This window comes from Corvus hawaiiensis, chromosome 15, assembly GCF_020740725.1.
Source record: "Corvus hawaiiensis isolate bCorHaw1 chromosome 15, bCorHaw1.pri.cur, whole genome shotgun sequence".
Taxonomy (NCBI): domain Eukaryota; kingdom Metazoa; phylum Chordata; class Aves; order Passeriformes; family Corvidae; genus Corvus; species Corvus hawaiiensis.
Window position 1 is genome coordinate 10,618,191 of NC_063227.1, and position 25,140 is coordinate 10,643,330.

A 25,140-nucleotide genomic window follows, 5' to 3' on the forward strand; every position below is an offset into this window, starting at 1 on the left:
TCCTGAATCTTGATTTTTAAATAGCTCTCATATCAACAACAGTCTCCAAAATATGTCTTTTGAGGCACATTGAGATGGAAAAGGCGAGTGCCTGTACAGATGCAGGTCCTGCCACTGAGAGGAACAGGATGCTTGACCAGAGCTTCCTCATGTCTTCATGCTTTGGGCTGCTCTGATTTAGAGCAGGCGCTAATACAAAATATGACCTTTACAGATCTCCCTGAGGTCACAAATTTCCATTTCTGAGGATAATTTGCAAAACTTCTGGAACAATTAGTAAAGTAAGTAAAGAATAGTCAGATACTCTTTCCACGGACTGTACTTTTTGCACTGCTCAGAGATGCTTTGACCTTCTAGTTTATTACAAGTCAGGAAAAGTCAATATTTCTTAGCTTGCCAAGTTGGAGGAATTTTAATGAGTTATTGAGTCAAATAGTTAATCCTCCAATAACAGACTTTTTTTTCCCTTTTAGATTTACAGTGATAAAAACAAAGGCTTATTGGGGAGGAGGAAAAATGGGGTTTTGTTAGAAACTCTTGCTTGTCTCTGTGCACATGCTTTAACCCCTTGACCATGAGTAGATGAAACAGAGCTTCAACACGGAGGCATTTTATATTGGCATGAACTGCTGGGCAGGCAGGGGCTGTGTTGATGTTAGCAGGGAATTTAACATGATAAAATGGGATTGAAGTAGCTGGTACTGATGCTCCTCACTCCTTTTACATGGGATGAGGTGCTATGGATGAGATCTGGTCTGTGCTCCTATGCTGAACTGTTTGGCTGCTGGAAAAGTCTGTTAAGGGGAGAGCCCTGGGTGCTCCAGTTGTTGCAGGATGTGTTCCACTGAGTGCTGCAGCACATCTGGAGTAGTGCTTGCACTTGAACATCCTCTGAGAGCTGACACAACCAAAACCTTTCCAAGAGCCAAACCTGCATGTGGTAAATGTAGAGAAAAGGGATTTGCTTCCAAACCATCTTGCTGGTCCAGACTGAGTCCCTGGCTCAGGGGCAGCCAGTGTCTCTGGCTGTTGGAAGGCTGTGCAAGGCTGGCAGTGGGTTTTGCACAAGGAAATGCTTATTCCTGCTATAATTATGCCTTTTGCAATTCCGCTTTGTAATGCTCAACTTGGTGTACTCCAATTAGCATAGAATAATCTAATTTCCTGAAACTCTCTTCGTTGAGTGTAATGCTAATTATTGCTCTGAGTGGCTTTTTTGGAAGCACCCTGTCCTGTGTGAATTATAGTAATGTTCTCCGTAAGCCTTTAAATGAGGAAACTTCATAAGCAGAAAATGTTACAGCACAATGGCAGCTTCCTTACCCTTTTAATAGTATCAAACAGCAGATAGCACAGTAATATTCAGAATATCATATCCAGTGAATTCTTAAAAGTAGTAGAAAGTTATTTTTCACTATATGTCATTACTCAGAGTGTAGGAATAGGTACCGATGGTCGTTTTTACAATGACTAGCATTTTCCCATAACATTCCCTTCACTGTATTCAGTAACATTCCTTTCAGTAATGGTCTTTCTTGGGGGTTATTTTTTCAAAAGCTTTCAGCAGTTTTTTGTCTGAGCTTTCCTTGAAACCTGTGTGAATTTTAGCTTGGAGGATACTCCGCTTCCGGGTGGAAGCTTTAGACTCCCAGGGTGGGAGTTGGACTCTAAATGTGGACGGGAGCTGAGTGCTGGCACTTGGGCACTTTGCTGAGTTTTGTGGCTGGAGTAGTGTAGGGTTTCAGAATTGCTTTCTGAATGTAACTCACAGTCAAAGTGTGAGCACGAAAGTGCTCTCACTGGGTTTTATTCTAGGCTCTAGCATCGTGAAGAGCTAAAAGAACAGAGGGCCATGTGTCCACCACTTTCCAGTAAAGCACTTCGAGCACATGCTCAGTGTTGTGATAAGGGAGAGCTGGACGTCTGGGAGTGCAGATCTGAGCACTCCCTTCAAGCTGCTGCTGTTCAAAGGGGAGCATTTTTTACCTCCAAAACCTTTGTCGCTTCTGCTCCTGTCAGGGCTGTGGTGCTGCAGCAGCCACGTGTGGTCTGTTGAGGCAAATGTGGCTCACGATGGCATTTTCTGCTCTTCCCAGTGTTCTATGGACAGGATGGCCTGCATGCATCCTGTGAGAAGAAGTACTGCGGGCGGGGCAGCAAGTGTGTGGTGAACAGGGACACGAACCAGCCTGAATGCAGGTGTGTCGAGGATTGCAAGTCCAGCTACATGCCCGTCTGTGGATCTGATGGCAGGTTCTATGAAAATCACTGTCAGCTGCATCGAGCCTCGTGTCTGCAGAGGAAGAAAATCTACATTATCCACAGCAAGGACTGTTTCTTCAAAGGTAGGCCATTGTTGAAAATAAATACTTCTGTAGAGCTTTCATCACTTGTCGTAATCCTCGTAAATGGCTGAATGGTATGTTTTATTTCTAACAGCTAAATTTTTCAGGGATGATTTATTCCAGGACAGCAGAGAACATACACAATGTTTTATGCAGCTATTAAGCCCCTGAGTGCCATCACCATGCAAAATGTAATCATACCGGGAACTGGTAAATAATTAACATCACTGTATGCATTGTGTGCACTGTAGGTGTGCTGCTCAGTACTTTCAGCTGCCAGTGTAGTAACTTTTTACAATCCAATTCGTTTGAAAAGGCTTTGAACAAGACAAAGATGTTCAGAAAAAGTAGATGGTATAAACAAAATTTTGCTGCACCATTAAGAAACAAAAACCTAGTTAGGCAAATGACAGGCAAAGGAAAGGATCTGTTTAAATGAAATTAGAGGAGTGGGGACAGATGTTAAATAACTTTAAAGACAGTTCTGGTTACCAGTGGCATGCATACATCGGGAGCTCTTCTACCAGTTCAATAGCAAATTTCTTTGTCATCATTGCACCAAATCCAGTCCATGTCTTTCCCATTAATATTTTGTATGCCATGTACCATCCTGTCATCAAGAGAGACTGCAGGAGTAGGAGCGTGTGATAAAATGCCAGGGAATGGAAGAAGTTGTAAATTATTTTACTTGAAAGCTCATTGTCAAATATGACTCCATACACCTACAGGAAGATTTAGGTGGGTTGTTGCAAGTATATCCAGTGACATTTACGTGATCAAATATGAAAATAATTCCTTTATCTTCAGTTCACTTAAGCCCCCAAGGAGATTGGCTGTATACAGAGCTACCCATCACTAGTTCTTCTTTACTAACATGATGCTAGAAGAGCCTGTTTAAGAAACAGGAGCCCATTTGAAGAGTCTCATTAATATGTCCTTGTGATACCCGTTGGAGATAGAAAAGCATTGTTCTTCTTGTGTCTTGGGGAAGACTTGGAGACTGTGACAAAAATTTTTCCAGAGGTATGTAGGCACTGCTTTGCAGGGCATTGCGAAGTCTCATTTGTTTTGAAGATCTGGATGTAGAGAGGACAACACAGCTGGTCAGAGCATTGACTTGGTGAACACCCTGGGTTAATTTGTCACAGGCAGCCTCTAAATTTACCAAAGCGGGTAATTAGAATCAATAGACCTTATATGAAGTTAATCATAGAGAGGGGTCACCCAAAGGCATATTTCAAGCACACGAGCATATCAAGGCAAAGAGGAATTTTTTGCTTGTCACATTAAAAAAGAGCATTTAAAAAGGACAGTTGTGCCTTGCTCCAGCTGCTGTGCTTCTGCCTCTGGGTATCAAGTCAGATCAGGATAAGGATCAGGCTGGAAACAGTGTCCATCCCTGAGTAAGATGCCGGCGGGCTTCTGCATCATGACAAACCTTGCAAAGAAAGGGGAAGTCTTAATTTCAGAGATGCTCAGCACCCCCCCACTCGATTCAGGGGATTTTCTTCCCCTGACTACCAAAAAACAGTCTTCGGGTTTTACATTCTTGACATTACCCACCTTTTTATGACAGTGCTTCTGGCCTGGGTTTTTATTCATTCCTTATTGCATATAGTGTTAAAGAAAATGAGTTCTTATTGCAGTAATCAGCCCCTGCAGTGGCTGTATTATACCTAATGATACAATGTCACGCATGAATACCTCCCTGAGCACACCATGAAATGATGTCAGAAAGTAGGAGTTTTGTGTCCCAGTTTAAAGTAACCCTCGAACTCTTGCCAGGGAGCACTGCTTAAATCTGTTTTTCAGCAGAATAACAGCTTTATGGAAGGGAAGAAAGAAACAAGCTCACTTCTCTTCCCACGTGAATAAATAAAAATGTACTTCACACCTCTGTCTGCAGAGATAACATACAGAAAATGTTTACCTTAAGTGGGGAATAATCCCACAGAGTGGGACTCCATAGAAATACTTGGCTTCAGCCCTTTTTTCTGACATGCAGTTCCTGAGTAACCTTCTGTGTATCACTCTGTTTATTGGTACTTTAGTCTCCTATTTCTAAATCAAGAATGATAGTGGTTTCTTTTAAATCAAAATTTTCAGTCAGCAATTAAGGTACAGGTTTTTAAGCACCATTATAAGTGTAACATGAAGTGTAAGATTTTGACTGGAGAAAAATCTTAAAGGTGCAAAATCATAGAATCCCAAAATGTTTTGGGTTGGAAGGGACCTTAATGAGCCTCCTGTTCCAACCCCATTGGTGTGGTCAAGGACACCTTCCACTAGACCAGGTTGCTCAGGTGTACATCACATGTTTTCTTTCTGCTTTCGATCAAGTAGATAATTTAATTATTTGAGTACAGTCAGACAGATGAGTGGGTTGCTTCTTGGTTTTTTGTTCCAGTTGACTTGTTCAATTAAGACTTAAATTCCTGTGTAGAGCTGAGGAGCACTGCAGACTGGATGTTTGTGTGTGCTCTGCCAGTTTGCCCAGTTATCAGTGACAAACTGGATGGTCTTAAGGTATGACAGAGATCAAATACCTGATTCTACATTGTCTGAGCTAGGTCTCTCCACAGTAAATTGATAATAAAGCAAACAGCAGAGATTTGTTTTCTTTTGTGTATTTTGGGAAAGGATTTTTTAGTCTTTTAGCATAATTATCAGATATGAAGTGCTTTGTAAATACTAGTGGATAGCACATACCTCCTGTGTGAGTAGAAGCATTGCTCCAGTAGCCCAAATTTGCATTCTGTACCAGCAATAGTATTAGGAAGAGCAGAAGAGAATTTGTCCCTGGGAAAATGACTGATTTCTCCTTGGCCCGGCCTAGAATGAAGTAGCTCCTTGAAATCCCGAGAGTCCAAAACATTGAAAAAACTTACAGAAATGTGGAAGAAGCAATGAGACATCTCAGCAGGAGTTATCTCCCCAGGCTTTATCCTGCAGCCTCTGTTGCAACACAGTTCCCCATACACAAAACTATAAATGCAGTCCCTTTTCCTCAGTTGACAAAGCAAATGATAAATAGGTGGGAAACTTCACTTGGGAGTTTGAAGTCCCAAGGGAAATACTGTGAAGCAGAAGTCCTAAATCCAGACATCTCAGGAGAAATGTCAATCCCACTCATCGCCGTTCACATTCTCCTTGATCTGATTGTCTTTCCTGGTGTGAAATACAGTTTGGTTTTCCCATAGGAAAATGTTCTGTTTAGGACTTCTCTACCATGTGGCAGATTCTTTTCATTTTCTATGTTTTCACTGTTTTGTGAGTTTCCATAGTCATTTGATTTAGGTGTTGGTGAATTTTACAAGGTAAGAAACTACTTAAAGATAAAAGTGCTTTTACTGTGTGCCAGACTGGTCAAGGAAGGTTTTCTTCCCCAAAAGCTCTCCCAGTACCCATGAACACTGGAAAGATAGCTGTGCTTATAATGACAACTGTCCCACAGATGTCCAGAATGAGCACTTGGCCTGAAGATGTTCCTATTTGAATAAATGTCTTGGATAATGAGGTTATATCATTTTAGCACAGTATTTTGGACTATGCTTTGCTTTTTCATGGCACTAGTCCCCTTTTTTCCTCTTCTGTTCATTTTTCTTTCCTTTTGACTGTTTACACCCACTCTGTCTCTTCACTCACTTTTCTCTCATTATTTTTGGCCAGCAAAAGCTGTGCAGACACTGTATAATAGTTTTTCTTCCCTTTCTTCCAGAAATACCAGCAATGCACTTCCCTAGCAGTTCACATACATTAGAGAAATTCTGTTTAGAGCTGCACTTTTCCATTTTCAGGATTTAGGGAGTAGTTTTTTCCCTTCTTTCTTTCTTTCCCTACCTGCTTTTTTCTGCTTGATCAGCAATCTCAAAGCTCCTGTGCATCAGCCAAGCCCTTGCTAGAGGAAGGCAGCCATGTTTGCTTGCCCAAGCTCATTCGTTATTTTCTGTGGTTCTGACATCCTCCCTTTATCCAGGTGGATTGAGTTTTTTATAAAAATCTCAGCTTTTCTTGCCAGCCTGTACAGCAGCTTTGTGCTGCAGCTGGTCAGATTGAGTTTGTGCTCTGGCATGAATTCGATCCAACTTAGTTGACCAAATTCTTGAACTTTCCATTATGTAAGTGCACTGTACCTGTATCAATTACTTAATGTATTGTTTTTTGTCCATTCAGTCCAACTTGTACTAAAGCTTTAATTTTATGAAATCTGACAGAATTTTATGCAGAGAGACGGTGTGCTTTAAAAGCATCTTCATGTCTGGTATTCTCCTTCTTCTCTGCTGAAATGTCAGTACTAATTTTTCAATAATTTTGTCCCATTGCTTAAAATATATATGTCTTTTTTAAGCAAGTATCTGACAGTAATTTTCCTCCTTATACAAGGTCATTTCTTGCCCCATAGTAAATAATAATTTTGCACAAATTCTGTACATAATTTCAAAAGAAATCTCTGTGGAAAACCACCTGTCTTTCTCCTTTCTGTTACACAATACAGTCCCACTGTTTGGTTTGAGGCTTACACTGTTGCTCAGAACAATATTTCATGCCATTAATTTATAAATAAAGTCTTCCAAAGTGTGCATGTGCACACATGTGAGTGTGTTTGCACATTGAAAGAGCCAGAATAATGTGTTCTCTCAGGACATACATGCACAGGTAGCGTAGTAGAGGATGGAACCTGGCTCTGCATGGAGAGAGAACGAAAAGCAAAGGGCGCAGCTGAAACAAGATGTTCAGCGTGATATAAGGAGATGGCTTTCCCTTGGAGATTGGTTGAGTGCTGGAACAGGCTGCCCAGGTGCCATCTCCATCTCTGAGAGCTTTCAGAACCTGACTGGGAAACAGCCCTGAGCAACCTGGTCTGACCCTGCACTAAATGTTTTGATGGAAGCCTCTTCCAGCCCATATCATCCCATAATCTTATGATTTCTTGACCTTAGGTAATGGCATCTTTCATTTTCAACTACTCTATCTTTCTTCCAGTTCTGAAAAAGTTTTTTTCTAATTAAGGAAAATTATAATCTTCTGCATGTTGACAGAAAATTTTCTATGCTTGAATGTAAATAAATTACAAACCTGGGAAAAAAGCAAACAAGCAGGCTGATAACTCGTATCACTGCAGTAATCTCAAATGCATATGAATTCAGCCTCAGGTGGTGGTGGTTTATTTCCTCTGTACTTTATTTGTTGTCCATGTGTTAGATCTGTGCTTTGTTACTTCCAGGAGTAATTTGTTCTGCAGAATAGCATTTCAAAACATCTCTGGGAAGGTGTTGAATGTTTTGCTCATTGTGTGCTTGCAGAACAGGCAGACCCGCTCCACTGCTGGTTTGGAGGCTGGAAGGAAATCTGCTCCATTTAACACTCTCTGTCTTTCCAGCTGGAAAAAATCTGAGTGTGAACTAATGGCACTTTTCCCAGCTGGCAATTAATATTTGCTGATTTAACTTTGCAGCAGTGCTGACAGACTGCTTCAGTGGTAGTAAGCTGGGAACAGGGCTGCTGGGAGGAAGGCAGTTAATCCCTCTGAGAGGAGACTGGGGGCTTTGACATGGAGGTCAAGCCTCTAATGATCATTTCAGTGTCCAGTGTAAATATATTAGGAGTTCGAAGTGTTATAAAGAGAGATAAGTGCTATATAAAATGAAGGAATGTGTTTGCTGTCAGTAGAGCTGATACAGTTCTTATTAAACTGAATTCCAGAGGGATTCCTTTCTATTCCCACACTGCTTTTTCAGCTCCCTCCACTTAGTCTTTTGGGGAGGGATCAATTTTACCTGGCTTTTCAGGTTGACTGCTCTTAAATGTGACTGATAGCTTCACACCTAATAAACAGAGTGCATCAATCTTTGGGGTAAATTATGGAAATTCCATTGATTTATGTGAGGATGTGAACATGGGACTCCTAGTCTGCTCCTAGCTTTGGTAATAGGAATTTTCTAGGAATAGGTTTAAGATCTTGAAAAGTATTTTCCATTTTAAGAGAAAATGGAATGCTTACATTCCTGAAATTCATGGAAGGGAAATCTTGGCTCTCTAAGAGTCAGTTGTGGAACTCCCTTGTATAGGTGGGCTTTCACTAGAAATTAAATGCTGGTAACAAGAGCGGGGAAAGTTTAGGCATAAGAAAAAGAATCAAAAGTAGCAGAGATCCTAAAGAAGTCCAACAAAAAGTGATCTTTCATTACATATTAGTAACAGAAGACCTTTGCTGGGGACCTCATGGCCATAATGGGAATCCCACAGGTGGGAGGGAAAGTGGGACTGGAATACTGTGATGGACACTGAATTTGACATAGTCAATCAAAAGGTGAATTATGTGCACTGGAACTTCTCATAGCAGGGCCATTACCTGCTTCTGCTTGGCCAAAATTAAATCTCTGTTTCCCTGGTGCTGGGACTCTACATAGACCAGTGACAGAGTTTAGTTCTAGTCAGTGAAGCTGAAATGGAGGAACACACACCGTGGATGAAGCTAGTGGAAAAAGCGGTGTTATCTAATGTGATCCCTATCCAGCATTCTTGGTGTTTTTATAGCTCCAATTTGAGGCAATAGCCATTTGGGGAGTGCAGGAGTAACTGTGATGTGGCTTTTTTTTTTTTTTTTTTAATATGAAATTGTGTAGGATCTGCTTACAACGGTCATGACCATGACCCCCATGAACAGTTTAATTTGGTGACTGTTATCTGTCTCGTCTTACTTATGGGCCTGTCTATTAATCTTGTCCAGTTGCCAGTGTTGATGTGTATGGACATAATATCTCCCATAAAACCAAATGGCTTCATATTAGGTATCAGATAGTGAACAAAGGAATTAAAGGATATTTCAGCAGTAATATTAACATCTTAAAAAAGAAAAGTGAGAATTATTCTTTCTAATTTGTTTCTCCCTTATAACTTGATGATGTCGTGGTTGAACTGGAGTCACTGCAGCCCATGGTTAATGGAATGGGCAGCCTGGCTCCCTTGCTGGAGGACCACACCAGCACCCAGTACTGTGTAGTAATCCCTGCCCTCCATGAATGTAAAGTATGAGAGGAACTGCTTACATGTTGAAAATAGAAAAGCTCAGCCTAAATCTCCATGGTGTGGAGGAAGACAATGCTGGCATGAGGTGGTCTCAGTTTGAAGCACCCTAAGTTTCAGCTTGGTGTTCTTGAGGGCAGGGAAATCAGATGCAGGTGGCTTTAGGGTGGCATCTGCTCCAAGCCTGGATCTGCTAAACCTTCACTGCAGTGCTTTCAGGAAAGCTGAGAGATCATAATGAAGCTTTTTTTGATGCACAGTCTTAGCGGTTGTGGTGGGGGACAGAACAGAGGAAGGAGGATGGAGAATCAAATTAAGGAGTGTGGGAAGAGAAGCAAGGAGGTGGTTTGTATTTACCAGTGGAAGTTCCTGTGCCAACTTTGGTGCTGCTATCTGCTATGTTCATTATGTCGGGGGTGTTTGTCTTTCTATCTGTTTTTGTGTGGTCTTTGCATCTGACACATGCTTGTTGTGATTTGGTGGCAGTCTGACCTCACTGTGTCCACATTGCTTTTCTTTGCAAGTCAGGTTCATGTTTATTGTACATTAATTTGGGAGCTCGAACCATACTGAAATACTGAAGAGCCTTATGTAGGAAACATTAAAGAAAGTTTTTGCTTTTTTTAGTGTATTAAATCTAGTACTAGCTCTCACCATTCCATCAGCAATTTTCCAAAATGCTTCAAGTGGTATAAAACTGGAGAAATGCCAGCAAAGTGGGGCATAATATTACAAAGTCATGATTAAAAAGTGACACATTTACTGAGCTTCTGCATTGCTGAACCTCTCACAGTCCTGAAAAGAGCTTGGATGCTCAAAAGTTTTATCTGCTTTTTTTCCCAACTCAATTATCTTAAAGGTCTTTTCCAAACTAAAATATTCTATGAAGTGTCTACATCCATAGTTTTCCCAGTGGAAGGAAAGGCTAGCACATGCCATTGCCCAAGTAATTTCAAATGAATTAAAACAAATACTGTAACACTTTCGAAGTCACTGTCATTTCTCTAAAATTACATAAATTGAATCAATAGAAAAAAATTGCTGATTTACTTAAGGCCCCCACAAGTCACCTTTTGAGAAGTGACATGCAGCTTGATGGCAGGGGACTCTCCATAGGAAACCTCCAGCTCTGTGCTGAGACAGAGGCCAGGGAAAACCTTAATTTCACAGTAAATAAAAAAGCCCCAAACCTGAGAGAGATGGAGAGATTGCTTTAAATGAAAACTGGAAAGGTTAAAAGGTAAAGATGAGCATTAAAGATTAAGATGATTAGATCATGGTAAAGGGTGCTGGAAGCTGAATGAAGGAAAACAAATGCCTAGAATAAATTTTAGGGCTAGGGAAGATTGAGGCAGGGAGATTTAGAAGTGCTTTAAAGATAAAAAGGATTGACACTTGAGAACAGTTGATTAAAAGCTATTCAGCACAAATGCTAATTTTTCTGGGTGCTCAGTATAAAAATCCATGGAGCAAATTGAAATTCTGAGTGCCTGGGAATACCAACAGGCTGGATGGTCCGGATTCAATTAGGTGGCTGCAAGGAAAAAGCTGGTCCAGCTTCCCCCAACCTTGGCTCCTTTCCTGCCTCTCTGCTCCAGGATATAACAGGCAGTTCTTGCTAATATGCTTGAGAGGGCTGAATCCTACCAGAGATGTCCTGAAGTCATGGGAATACTAGTTAAAATGAGCACTTCACAGCATGGGGTACTGATAAAGCCCTTTGTAATTTCCCAGTTGTTTTTTTGCATGTAGTATTGAAGCTCTTCTCTCATCAGGGGCTTACAAAGTGCCAGGGGTGAGGTTATCTGTCTTTCCTCTCCTGCCTGAAATGGAACTGCTCCCACAAATAATAAAACTTGACATAGGGAAGTAATGAGTGATGTGCAGATTTATTGTGTCTGCTCATGGCTTGAAATCTCTTTGGGTAGAAACTTTTTTTTCTGCTAAAAACCCAATTAATAGAGATTAATTTCAAAAGTAAAGCACACAGTTAATTATCAGTGCAGTTGTAGGAATGGGGGACAGGGTTGTGTAGGAGCATCATAGAATCATCATTGACTGGTTTGGGTTGCAAGGGACCTTACAGTTCATCCAGTTCCAACATCCCTGCCACAGGCAGGGGCACCTTCCACTATCCCAGGTTGCTCCAAGCCCCATCCAACCTGGCCTTGAACATTTCCAGGGATGGAGCAGCTACAGCTTCTCTGGAGAACCTGTGCCAGGGCCTCACCACCTTCACAGGGATTAATTTCTTCCTAATATCCAATCTAACCCTGCTTTCTGACAGCATGAAGCCATTACTCTTTGTCCTGTCATTGCTGGGTGGTGGTGTAGGGATGGGTGCTGCGGTGGCAGGGGCCTCTGTGCCCCATCCCTTTGCCCAGAGCTGATTCAGGTTGTCCTGGTGCAGTCCAGGGGTGCAGCATTCAGCCATGGATCCCACAGTGCAGGCACCGGTTGTCCAGCTCCTTCCTGTGGATTAGCACTGCTGCTCTTGCTGGCACCTTCCTGTTGGGTCTGCTCCACTGCTGGAGTCTACATGTAAATCCCATTACCTCTAATTGCATGGGGATCAATCACAAATTAAGGAGTAAGAGGAAGGCTTCCAGGTGAGATTTAAATTGAAGGCTTTTACTGATAATATTTTGCATTTTCCATCAAAGTGTCCTAGAATGCTTTACAAAGATTAATGAATTAGACCTCACAACACCTTTGCATGCCAGGAAAATAGTAATCCACCCATTACAGAAGAGGAATTGCAGTCTAGAGGAGAGCCAGAGACTTTCTGAAGGTCACAGAAAAAGGCATCAGAACTCTTTGTTAAATCATCCCAATTCTAAGTCCCTATAAAATCCCCTGGCATGTGCTGGTTTTTCTATAGGTTTTTGCAGGGGTGGAGGAGGGATATGGTTGGGCCAGGGCTACAGAACACAGAATCCTTGTGCCCGAGCAGGGATGAAACTGGTAATGAGTGGTCCAAAGAGGAGCACCATGTCTTTAAGTGTGGGATTGTGCTGTCCTTGGCATGCAGGACAGCAGGGTCTGAAACCCGTCCAGCTGCTGTCCTGGTATAAAGAGATGACCCATGTTTGGATTTGCATCTCTGGAAGGGAAAGGAAATACTGGAATTATACAAGTGCAATTGCAGCCTCCTCATCTCATAATGGTCTTGGTTGAAAAAAAATATCCCCATGGTAATGAACCCCTGTGATGGAGTAAAACAGAGCTCAGTCTCTTCTGCTCTTTAGGTTAAAAATTGAGAAGGAATGAGCCATGCAATGGGGAGGGAGGTCACAATTGAAATGTATCTAAGTGTTTAAATATTTAAAGATAACCTTCATAGTAAAAAGTTGATTGGTGTGATGTATCCAAAGGAAGACATTTTTATTTACCTTTTGAATGAGGGTTGTTTGCAATACAAGCAGCCTGATGGGCTGAGCAAAGGCTCACCTGGAAGAGGTTTGCCATGGGGTGCATGGGGTTTGTCTCTTCCTGCAGTGACTGCAGTCTCTTGTCAGGATCTGTCAAGGCTTTCCTCTTCCTTCCTTGCTTTTAGTCTGCCACGCTGGCAGTTTAGTTCAGAGTTTTGCTGGTTTTCAAGAATGGGGGGGATTTTATTTTTCAAATTATTTCAGAGTAATATATGAAATTTTAGTGGGGTTTTATTTATTGATCCTTATTTACCTGTTCTGGCACAGCAGCTCACCAGGTGGTTTTGTGGCAGGTTTGGAGATGTTAGTGCCCTATGGTCTCTCTGCAGTGTTTAGACACGTACAAGGACCCTGAGGGCGCAGGGCAGTCTTGGGAGTCCTTGTCGAACACCAGACAATCTCCTCACTAGAGGTTTTCCAGTGGAATCCAGGATGCTGAATGCCAGTCATTGTTATAGGGTTTTTTTTCATTTAATCTAGAACAAGCCAAATACTGTGAAAACATTTGTGGTGAATATTTAGTTGTCTTGTCATATGTAAGCATTTGGCTGTATCCATGGCCCTGAAGTTCGCTGTTCATGAATATTTTAGCAAATTGGTTTAATAACAGGAATGTTGCCGGGAAGCAAATGTTCCTGAATATTTGTGGAAAAGCAGATTTAACTTTAGGTTTGCAGTTACTTGCTGTGGGAGCGTTATCTAAGCCCCATCTTAACACTCCTCTGGGAGCACCAGCATAGCCAATTAAAGCAAATCTTGTTTGGAAATGTGATTCTCATAACCTGCCCATGAGTAAACTGATATAAAGAGTTCTATCTCTGAATAAAGACTGACAGCTGGATCAGCTGTGCTCCCCCTTGGCACAGCACCTGGGTGCCTTGCAGGTAAACTGGAAGCAATAGCAGCATCTCTTGAGGGTTTGCAGGAATCTCTTGATAGTTGGTCTTTTTTTTTTTTGATCAAAGCTGTGCTGAGGGAAAGATTTAGAAATATATATTTTTGGTTGGAGCGTCCCATGTATTGTGTAAGTTTTTGAAGAGTAAGTGTACTCTGGGTTCTGCTGCGTCCTTCTGGCTTGAGTTGTAAAACAGTCTTAAAAGAAAATTGCTGCAGTGCTATTTTCATATGGCCAGTGTTCAAGTATCTATACTTGAATTCTAGAATAATATAGAACAAAAAAGAAGTGGCATGAATACCTACTCAGCTCAAGGACTTTAAGTGCTGTGAACTCGCTGTGAGCCGTGCAAAGGCTGTGGCAGTGTGGGACTGTGGGGTGGGTGTTACATTCTCAGGTGCTTCTGGGCAGGGGCTTGACGGGAAGGGAGAGATTTTGGTCCACTTAGAATCTCATCTCTATCTCAAACACTCCATTGTTTGATCTGTACAGACACATCACAGTGGTGTGTGGTGAGGGAGATGCTCTTTCCCATGGACTCGATGCCATCAGTGAGGTCAGGGATTGGATTTTTAGGAAGAAATTCTTCCCTGTGAGTGTCGTGAGGCCCTGGCACAGGCTGCCCAGAGAAGCTGTGGCTGCCCCATCCCTGGAAGTGTTCAAGGCAAGGTTGGACAGGGCTTGGAGCAACCTGGTCTAGTGGAAGGTGTCCCTGCTCATAGCAGGGAGTGGAACTGGGTGAAATGAGCCTTAAGGTCCCTTCTGATCCAAACCATTTTATGATGATTCTATTAAGTCATGCTCCCAGCACTGCACCTCTCCATCCACGGCTTCCCATTCCTTTCCCATTTGTTCCCTTCAGTGGTTACCATCAGACTTCATCCTTCACTCTCTTATAGGTATGTGAGAGATGTGCCCATTTTCTGGAGAATTTTTTCCTTAGGAATAGTTTCCCATAAGCAGAAACTCAGGGATCAGCCTATCTAAATGCAGCTGGTACAACCCTTACAGCATTTTGGAAGAGCTCTGCATCCAGCATTTAAGTGAGGTGCTCAGCACATCTGGAAAACATCTGTCTTAGATTCATAATTTGGCATTGTCATTCTTGGAGTGACTGTAAAACAGGGCCTTGTTGAAAATGCTTAATACCCCTGGACACACTGTGTTTTGTGTTAATGGGGAAATGGCTTGTTAGGTCCAAACTAACTGGCAGAAAATCTTGCTGAAGCTGTACAGTGTTGAGGAAGTAAAAGGCTGTTAAGGCTAGAATTTCAGCCTCTCTGAACCCAGGAGATTTTGGCTGTATTTTTACTGGAACAGAACTGAAAGCTAATGAAGGCATTTGGTGGCCCCACACTGGCTTTCAGCTGGCTTTTATTTTACATAATGAGTTGGGGAAAATTGAAGTGCAGTTACTCTGGGCTTACTTTAGAAATGTAAACAGATTGCAGGATTCTGTTCTGGGCTCGTCAGGTATATCTAATTCCTTTGGCTCTTTTAAAACAGAAATGCTTTGTTTTCCTTTGTGGAAGGTGGCACAGGCAGCGCATGGGGCTGCTCCAGCCACAACCAGCTCAGGAAAATCATTGGAGCCCTGCCCTCCTGAGCAGTTCTCTCCCAAATCCATCTTCTTTCTGGCCTGATGGGATTTTTGGCTTTTTTTTTTTTTTTTTTTTTAAGTCACATTGCACTACTTTCTTAAATTGATGGCAATTTCCTAATAGATCGAATTTCTTCAAATTGCTTCTTTTTATGTTTTCAGAAACACTATGTCTTTTTAAATTTTTTTTTAATTTTTTGCGTTGGGCTGAGATGTTTTTCACAATGTTATCTGAACAGACATCTCTTTTTTTATTCTCTTTCATCTTTTCAATCTTGGTGCATTTATTACTTAACACTTCCTTGCAGTCACCTTCATAAAAGATGAAGAATTGGAGAATTGTTAAAGAAATGCTTCATTATCCTGTTTGATCCTGTTACACCCATGAATGTGGATCTAGTTTGTGCTGGCATCTCATCTGTACTGCCTTGTTCACACAAGTGAAAGTCTTTGGTAACCTGAGCTCGGGGAATCCTGTCATTCTGAAGTTAGGTTCCCATGGGCAAGTGTTCTTTTGCAATAACTTAGTCTTTTTTTTTTTTACTGACACTTTACATACATAAAATGCTAACAATACTTAGAAAAGAAGCAGCATTGAATCCCCAAATCTTGTCTTCCTCTTCCTTGGAAAGGCTCCAGAGAAAGCCATCATCCCCAACAAGGAGCTGGAGAACTCTGACATTTCAAAGTAATCAGGTAGAATTACTGCATCTCCAGATATCTTTACCCTATTTAGTGACATTTCATTAACATCATCTCATAATGTTCATTGGATCAGAAAACAGCCTGGAGCCACATCTGCAAAATGCTTCATGAAATGTTTTGATCTGGGAATGTGAAATCATTGTATAGGATAAAGTATAGGCTACTTATGCAGTAATTGAATGGGATATCATACTTCTTGACTTTTTTTTTAAGCTTCTATGGTTTTCTCCTTTTTTTTTGTTCTAATTTTCTCCTCCTTTTGGTCACTGATCAGACATTTGCATACTCTCAGTGTCAGGCAGGAGGCTGCCAAGCTCTTTGAGGGGATTTCCTAACCAAGCATAAACTGGAGTCAGCCCATGTGAAGTGCAGGGACCCTGACAGATATTTTTAGCCATATTTCATGTGCCTCCGTAAAGGGGCCGGTCAGTCAGGACACAGCTCAGCATTGCTGCTGGAGCACCAGTCAGGAAAAATAAACTGCAAATGGAAGCTGGAATTTAAAAAATCAGTGCAGGGCAGAGGAGAGCATCAGCAGTAGAAGGATCAGGTTGCTCAGGGTCTTCCTCAGCTGTATTCTGCAGTGTGAAAACCCACAGTGGCTTTACCCAAATTCAGAAATATGCCTGATGTCAACAGGCATCTGCAATCAATAAATTCAGAGGAAGTTAGGAATAGGATTGTGAAAGTTTGTTGTTTTCAAAAAGGAATTACCAATATTTAGTTAAAATGCAGGAAGAGCCTTTTTAGAGGCATTGGAAATTATATTCCAGCACTGCAGATGGCTGTAGCTCACATCCTTTGGCAGGACTGTCGTGGCTTTTGAATTATAGAGTTGGAAAACCTTCTAAAAACTTGTTCAAAGAAAGGTAAAAAAATAATCTAATTTAGTGTGTTGAAGAAAATACTTAACAGTCTTGTAAAAATAATGTTCTAATTTAGAGTTTTGGTCTGTATGAGCTTTTGAGTGAGCAGGTGCTGTCTAAAGCCAAGCCAGGTGAGGTTTATCCCTCTTGAGACAGTTCAGATACTGAGGAAACAGGAGCTGTATTTATGAATTAGTTTCTCTGATAAGTCCTGCCTTTCTATGCTGCTTGAAGCTGTGCATGTTTCTAAGATACATGTTAGGACCCAAGTTCATATTTTTTTAAAGGTTTAAAACAAACAAACAAAAAAAAGAATATTATTTATATATATCTTCTACTCTGACATTAATGGTAAATACTGTGGAGTCGTCTTGGGGATCTTTTCCCACCTTAATGATTCTGTGATTCTATGTGAGGAAACTCTCAAGCACTTTGGAAGATGCTGGTCTTAACTTTCCTTCATTATTGCATTTGGCTTGATGCTTGTTACAGTAGGAAAAAACAACCCCCCAGATGTTTCATAACCAAAAGCACAGAGCAAGTAAAACATCAGCTATTGATTTATTGCTGTTATATTTCGACCATCAGTTTACAGTTATCTTTGATGAGGAAATCATGAGCTCAATGATGGAAAGAGCTTTTTGTCAGTAAGGGCTGTTTGTAGGAATTTAGTACCTGTAACAGATAGAAACTGGAAGGGGTATTTTTCCCTCTGTGCCCTTTAGTACTGTGAATTGTCCCAAAATTTTAAAAGCAGTGAGGAGCTGGAAGGATGATGGATGACACAAGCAGGTTTTTGCCAAGCCAGTGCCCCATGTGGCTCCCTGCTCCCACTGACTTCTATAAAAACTCAGTCTGCCCCAGCCCTGCACTGCTGATCCACACAGCAAAAGGTGCAGACAAATGGAAAAATAGATTTTGTTAGTGTTAAACAGGGAGAATTGTCATGTCCCCTGTTTTAGGCTGATTTACACTTTTCTGTATACTGTTTGTGTGATGAGGGATCAGCAGTTTAGATGCAAGACCGGTCTGAAGTTTTGTTCTGAGGGATCTGGAATCCTGTTCAGGGATCCAGCTGCCACACGGATACCCTGGCAGGCAGGTGGCATTAGATGTGCAGTGCAAGGCATCAAATAAAGACAAAATAGGCTGTTTCTTTTCTTCTTGGGTGTTATTGACCCATTTTTAGCAGACTGTTTGGAAGAAATTATGATTAATTGGGTATTTTAATTAGCTGCTAAATAGTTCCCTACTTGATTAATCTAATTACTTTTTCTTTATTTATGCTGTCTTCATCCAAGGGAGAGCCTGTGTCAGTGCTGATTGCAGCTTCCCAGGTCTGCCTGTGCCACTGGAGAAAAGCCCATGGGAATGGGCTCTCCCTTCTGCTCCCTTATTTTTATTTTCAGTTCCTTGTGTGCATTTATGCACCATTATTTTTTTTCTTTAGCATTTGACTTATAAGCATCAAGCTGAGTGGTGGAGACTTTACACACTAAAAAAAAGGCTCTTATGTGCAGCTTTTTTTTCACCTGGCTTTCTGCTGAAAGGCCTTATGGCACCGAGGGGGTTTTGTACTGGTTTTCTGTGGATGCTGTTCCCATATGTGGTGGTCAGATGTTCTAAACAGCAGCACCAGGAGACAGGACAGTCTTCTTACTTTTGCAGAACCAAGGGAACACTTAGACGGTGCCATGCTTGGGAGGAAAACCTTTTAATTTTAGTTTCATTAAGTAACTTCACCTCAAAACAGCACTGTAAATGAATACCTCAGTAATAAAATACATTGTTTTAAACCAAAATGAAATTAAAATAGTTAAAGACCACAAAATCAGGTTGAAAATTGAGGGGGAAATGCAGCTTATAAAAAAAGTCTTGTCTTGGGGGATTTGAGTCAATACAAGAAGGAATTCTCTACATGAATAAACCGTAGTAATTTTTAAGTAATTGCTGTTAACACTTTTGGTGACTACCTAAGCACACGCTGACATATGGTGTGTCAGCATGAAGCACTGATTTAGAGTTTGATGTTCTATACCAGTTTTCAAGCTGTTAGATATAAGCTGGAGGAAGCATTATGTAAGCAGACAGGTGGCAAGGATTCAGCAGCTTGGTCGGCAGGTGGCATTCTGGCCTGCTGCTCACCATGGAAAACCCGTGCTTTCCTCCTACCTGATTGACCTCTTTTCCCCATCTCCAGTTTTTTCTCTCTTTTGCCACTTTTTTCAGCTTCTTGTGCTGGGGGACCCCAGCAGGGGTCTTTGAGGCATTACAGCTTTTCTTAAGACAAAAGTCAAAATTTCCTTAGTTTTTGGACAAGGGAGGAGGAGGAAGACAAGGAGGCACATTCTCCTTTTATGCCAATGAAAAAGCTTCTAACAGCTGTAGGTGAGCATTGCACCTCAGCTCTGTGAATTTTGCAACTTAAAAACATCCTATTTATTGTTTCTAAAAGCATGGATGTTTTCCTTTGTGAGTTCCAAAGCTTGCATACTTCAATAACCTCGTTTATGTACCTTTCCTGTAATTTCTTGCTGCGACAGTTGCAAGTGAAGATGCTCAGAGCTGTCTTTGGAAGCTTTAGCAGCTAGCTTTTGAAAAGGAAGCTGGCACTTTTCCCAATTTTCTGCCATCTGTTTAAAACAACCTCCAGAAGTCCAAACTTCCACCCACTCTGTAAAAGTTTCCAGGTAGGAAGTCAGAGTAATATAAAGATTGGATGTAAAGTAATGCCATGTAGTGCAATGTGTGTGCAACTGCTTATTCCAGTTGGTTCCAAACCACACATGGTTTGAGCAGAGCCCCCACAGACCATGTACAAGTGTCTCAGGTCACTTTGAGTCCTTTAGATATTGCTCGTACATCCTGATTTATAGAAATGATCTACAAGAAGGTGTATCCCAGATGCTTGGAGTAGAGAAGGAAGAAGAGCCAACATGGCTTGGTTGATTCCTTCTTTCCCCTCTTGTCTTCCCTCTTCACTCCTTCTCTCCCCCTTCTTTTCACCCTGTTTTTTAATTTTTTTTTTCTGTAACTCAAGATGCTGTAGTTTTTCTGGGGAAGCTTAACAGCAGAGATGTGCTGACTGGGGAGCAACAGGAAATCCAATCTGTGATGTGAGGAGCAATTGAAGATGTCTCAGCTGGAAGCAAAGCTCCTTGCCAGGCTCAGCACAGCCAAATTTGTCAGTGCTCAGCAAGCAGCAGCAGATGTGTGGCTGGTGCTGAAAGCAGCAGGGCTGTGGGGAGCCTCAGGAGCAGCGTGCGCAGGGAAACCCAGAGTTCATCCGTAGGGTGCTGGGAAATCACCTGTGCTGATTCTGACATCAAAGTCTGCCTGTCTCTTGCCAAAGGCATGTGCTCAGAGAGCAAGGAATTCGCGTACATGCAGGAGACACACAGGGCAAGAGTGAGGTGTTATAGAAGTTGATGCTTTCATTCTTCTTCAGGAGGAGTGTATCTTTTCTATGCCCATCATCTACTGGACACACAAACCGCACCCAAAATTTTATATAAATAACCCCCATAGGACTCTCAGGTGCTGGTTTTGAGCACGTTTTAGAGACATCATGGAGTAAGAGGGGAAAAAGACAATATGAATACATAGATTTTTACGTACTGTAAGGATGTAGGGTTTTTGTTGTGCTTGGACTTTTGGGGCCTTACACAACTTTAGCAGAAGTTGGGATTTGATTTTTTGGTTTTGAGTTTTATTATGATTGGATGAAACCTTAATTATCGAAGTCCTCAACAATATTTACTGCAGTAAATATGTGAAAAAGTGAATGTAAATAGAACTTAGAAAATGAAATGCAAATATGTTTATTTGTATAAAATGTGTCCTCTTATCTTGCAGGCAAATTTACATTTTTAAGGAGCTGCTTTGAAACACCATCTGCAGAAATCCCTTAATATTAAATAAATAAATCTTTATCTTCAGACTGATTCACGTGTAGAAATAGCCAAACATATTCTTAATACAAAGTAATTCTACAGGGTCATGCACTCTGTCTAATGCTTCATCATTTTAATGGATTCTGGTTTAATTGCTCATATGCCACAGCTGAAGGCGGTTTGTCCTGGTTCTTCTGAGGACCTGTTGATATCCTGAGAAATTGCTGGGGCCATAGCCTAAGCTAAAACACATTTGCTAAGCATTTTCCCTACATTTGGAGTAGGAGTACAGCTCCAGCAAACCAAGCTGCAGGCCGGGGCTGTGGGCTGATGCTCATGGAGGAGCCCTTGGGTTTTGCACCCCAAGTCCCTGCAGCCTGAAAAAAAGTAACTGATGTGTTGTATTTTGCTCAGGAAATCAGTGCCATATGCCCAGTGAGCTCAGACAGGGTACTGATAATTCCTATTATCTCTGTAAGCCTCAGTATTACAACAGAGCTTTGCCATTTGATTCTGAAGGCTTATCCCAAATCAACCTCTATTAAAATGGAATTATTTGGTGTCGCGGGTCCAGTTTGTAACCGGGCAGAAACACCAATTTAGTGTAGTGGTTTGGTCTAAAATACTCATTACTGTTTATCTTCTGTGAGATAAGAATTAGGAGAAATGCAAAGCAGGCACCAAACTTGAAAGAATATTGTTGGGGTCTCCTCCCCCACCGTGCAGCCCTGGGAGAGGGGCCCTGAGGGCACAGGCACGGGGTTTCCCTGCCCCTGCTCAGCCTCGTTCTCCTTGGTTGGTTTGTGTTCCCTGCGCGGGCAGAAGGACCCTTGGTCCCGTGACTGGAACAGTTCCTCAGCAGAGCTCCGGCCATGCGGCTGGAGAAATAAACATCTCTCTGAAACAGCTATCAAGAATCTGTCTGTCCATATATATTTCCTTTCCACGGGACTCCTGGTTTGATATATGCGTGTTGCAGGATCCCCACTGCAACATAATGGTGGTGAATTGTGAGCAGAACGATCCCCGATCCCTAAGCGACTGATTTGTGTGAGTAAACCCTGGAAACTTTGGATTCCTCTTCTTGGTTTTGCTTTGCTATTCCATATCTAAACTATGGAGGAACGGTGGGAAGACTCTTGGCTCTCAGAGCCGCATATGGACATTTATCTTAAACTTAAAATGATTCTTGAACAACGATTTGTAAATTTTAGCTTGATTCAAGCTCAAAAAGAACTGAAACACTTCCTGGCATGGTTGTTTAAGAACTTTTTCTATGTTTCTTGGGATTTAATTCTTACGAAGGGCTTTTGGAAAACCGTTTGGACACAGGTAATATTGGAGTCAAAATATATGCCGATGGAAGAATATTTTCGTGAATATTATTTAGTTACCGAGACTGTTGAGCAATGTCAGCTGTGTCCTGGCGAAGGGAAGCCTGGCGCAGGGACCGTGCGGCCCAGGCCACGTGCGCCGAGCGCTCTGCGAGCAGCAGCGAGGCAGTTCCCGCGTGCGGGCGGAGCCACGCGAGCCGCAGTGTCGGTGGCGGAGCGAGGCGCGGCAGGAGCGGCGGGACCCGGCGGTGCCCGCCCGGCCGCGTGCAGCGCGTGGTGGAGCGAGCCCCGTGAACGCCCGACCGAGAGGGGCGGCGCGCGGGCAGCGGCTGGCGGCGATGGCGGTAGAGCGGAGCCGCGCCCAGCCGAGACACGCGCTGGAGCAGGGCGCGGGGGAGTCGTCGCTCGGGGGCCCAGCCGAGATGTGGGTGCAGCGCCCGGCATCGGCAGCGAAGCTGCGACCAGAGGAGGCGACGCACGGAGAACTGAGTGGCGCGGCCCGGCCCGGCCCACACAGCCCCGAACGCGACCCCGGGAAGAGCGCGCAGGCACCAGCAGCCCCGACAATTCCAACACGGGAGCGACCGAAGGAGAGAGCAAAGACGCAGCGAGACAGAAAACAGCAGCCACTCGGAAAAAGGAAAAGATCGTAGTACCTAAGATCTTAGGGATAGTAAAATGGTATAATGTTAAGCAAAATTATGGTTTTATAACAAGGTGTGACAACCAACAAGACATATTCGTGCATAGAACTGCTATTAAAAAGAATAACCCTGAAAAATGCATCCCAAGCTTGGGAGATGGAGAGGTGGTGGAATTTAAAATTGTACTAGGGAGAAAAGGGTTACAAGCATCGCAGGTCACTGGGCCTGATGGTGTTCCTGTAAAAGGCAGTATATATGCAAAAAATCGTAGTCATGTTAGACAATATCTCCATTGTAAGCCCTCCCTACAGTCTCCCTTTCCTAATCCCACCTTTCCCTTTTACCCTATATCCTATTACCCCCAGTGTATTCCCAATCCGTTTTTTCACCCATGGTTTCCCTCACAAAACCATGCTTTTGCCAATTGTTTCCCCAAAAATCCCTTTCCAATGCCGAGTGGGGGATGAAAAGGGGGAGGGAAGAAGTTAAACCCTCTCCTGCCTCAGTTTCCCACAAAGCATGCTCAGAGAGTCCTGTCTCCCTTCTGTCAGCCCTAAGATGTTCCACAGAATCTGATTGGACATTTAAAGACTCAGGAGGGTGGCTTGTTTTGTTTTGAAACTGTTCTTGTTATGTTTATCCAGTTGTTTTCATTCTCCTTTTATTAAAATAAAACGAGTGAGGTGTTGGGGTCCCTCCCCTGCCGTGTAGCCCTGGGAGAGGGGCCCTGAGGGCACAGACACGGGGCTTCCCTGCCCCTGCTCAGCCTCGTTCCCATTGGTTGGTTTGTGTTCCCTGCGCGGGCAGAAGGACCCTTGGTCCCGTGACTGGAACAGTTCCTCAGCAGAGCTCCGGCCATGCGGCTGGAGAAATAAACATCTCTGAAACAGCTAGCAAGAATCTGTCTGTCCATATATATTTCCTTTCCACGGGACTCCTGGTTTGATATATGCGTGTTGCAGGATCCCCACTGCAACAGAATATAAAGAAGTTTATTAACAGACCTAAAAGAAGGGAAAAAAAAAAAAAATTATACCACCTTCAGAACTCTCCTCCTCCCCCCACCTTCCTCCCTTCTCACACTGACAGTGTGAAAAGACAACCCTTAAGATGTTCAGTCTGTTTACCACTTCCATAATAACCTTGTTTAGTCCGTTTAGAAAGAGAAGTCTCTTCTTGCTCATGCTATGAAAACATCACAATGAGACAGCCGCCCACTTCCAAATATTGTTCAGTCCATTTAGGAAGAGGAGTCTCTCTGCTCGCATGTGAGTCCCTTCCCCCGACTTGCAGCTTTTCCCGCAACTGCTTTCGAGGATCCACTCTTGAAGTTTTTTGGGGTACAATTTTAAGGTTGAGCCGTTCAGAAACAAAAACAGAGGCCCTTCTCCTTCCCTGGGAGCAAAGGGTCTTCATCGTTTTCATCGTTAGGACTATCTCTGGGAGCATCTGTAGGAACTGAGGTTTTCTCCTTTCCCGTTTGGAGCAAAAGTCCTCATTGCTTCCATCTCTCCCTGTCCAAACTTCTCATGAAATTACGGCTGCGTCAGCATCTGCCTATCTCAGCTCAGGTGCTTTTGCTTACGAGTTGAACACTCCACCCCCCATATCTTCATGAAATTACAACAGGATACTCTGATATATCATAGCTTCACAACAGAATTTCAGCTTTAAGCATCTCCTCTCTCTTCCCTCAGGTTTTCAGCTGTTCACAGCAATAAAAGGGTTAATCTCACCTCGGCCTTGCAGCTTTGCAGCTGGAATGTTGAATTTTTCTTATCGCAGTGGAGAGGGGGGAGAGCCAAGCCACTCCGGCTGTCCACGGCAAGGCAGTGGGGGGGGTTCCACGGATGGAACAGGTCCATCGACTCCAGGATGGCCGTGGCCCGGCCCGGCCTGGCCCAAGCAGGGCCTGGCCGGGCCCGCTGGCCCCACACGGGGCCCGCAGCCACCTGTCCCAGCACTGGAAACAAGAGAGAGCTGTGGGGGGAGTTTGCCTATTCTTAAATGTGGATCACAGAGGCGGTCACAACTTTAAGTGGCTTAAAGAATTGTCCATATTCAAACTGGCCAGCTGATAGGTTCTGTCAGGTCCCAGAGGAAGCTGTAAGCACCCCTTAGCAAGGACATCCCTTCCGGGACTGTGCTTGCTAACCTATGACATTTGGCAGGAGTAAGTCTGGGGAGCTCTTGGCTTTCCAGTACACTGATGGGTCCTAGTAGCTGTTCCTAAATTCTTGGGGACACTTTAGTACTTCCTCAGATTGATGTATCTGTTACTCTTCCAATGGCCAAAGGTTACCACATGGAGGAAGGGCACGGGTTTGAGTCTGGTGTCCCCTGTGAAGTGAAAGCTCCTTCTGGGTTTGCTGACTGACCATCACAAGTTTGCGTTTCTCCT

General features: G+C 42.9%; 1 protein-coding gene across 6 annotated transcripts in view; it reads left to right on the top strand.

Annotated features, from left to right (window-relative positions):
• The window catches only part of FSTL4 (follistatin like 4), a 228,173-nt gene that overhangs the window by 63,873 nt on the left and 139,160 nt on the right, over positions 1-25,140 (top strand). For all 6 annotated transcript variants that reach the window (XM_048319875.1, XM_048319879.1, XM_048319881.1 and 3 more), the window contains one exon: positions 2,097-2,345. In XM_048319875.1, the coding sequence (XP_048175832.1) occupies positions 2,097-2,345 (249 nt within the window). The remainder of the gene's footprint in view (positions 1-2,096; positions 2,346-25,140) is intronic.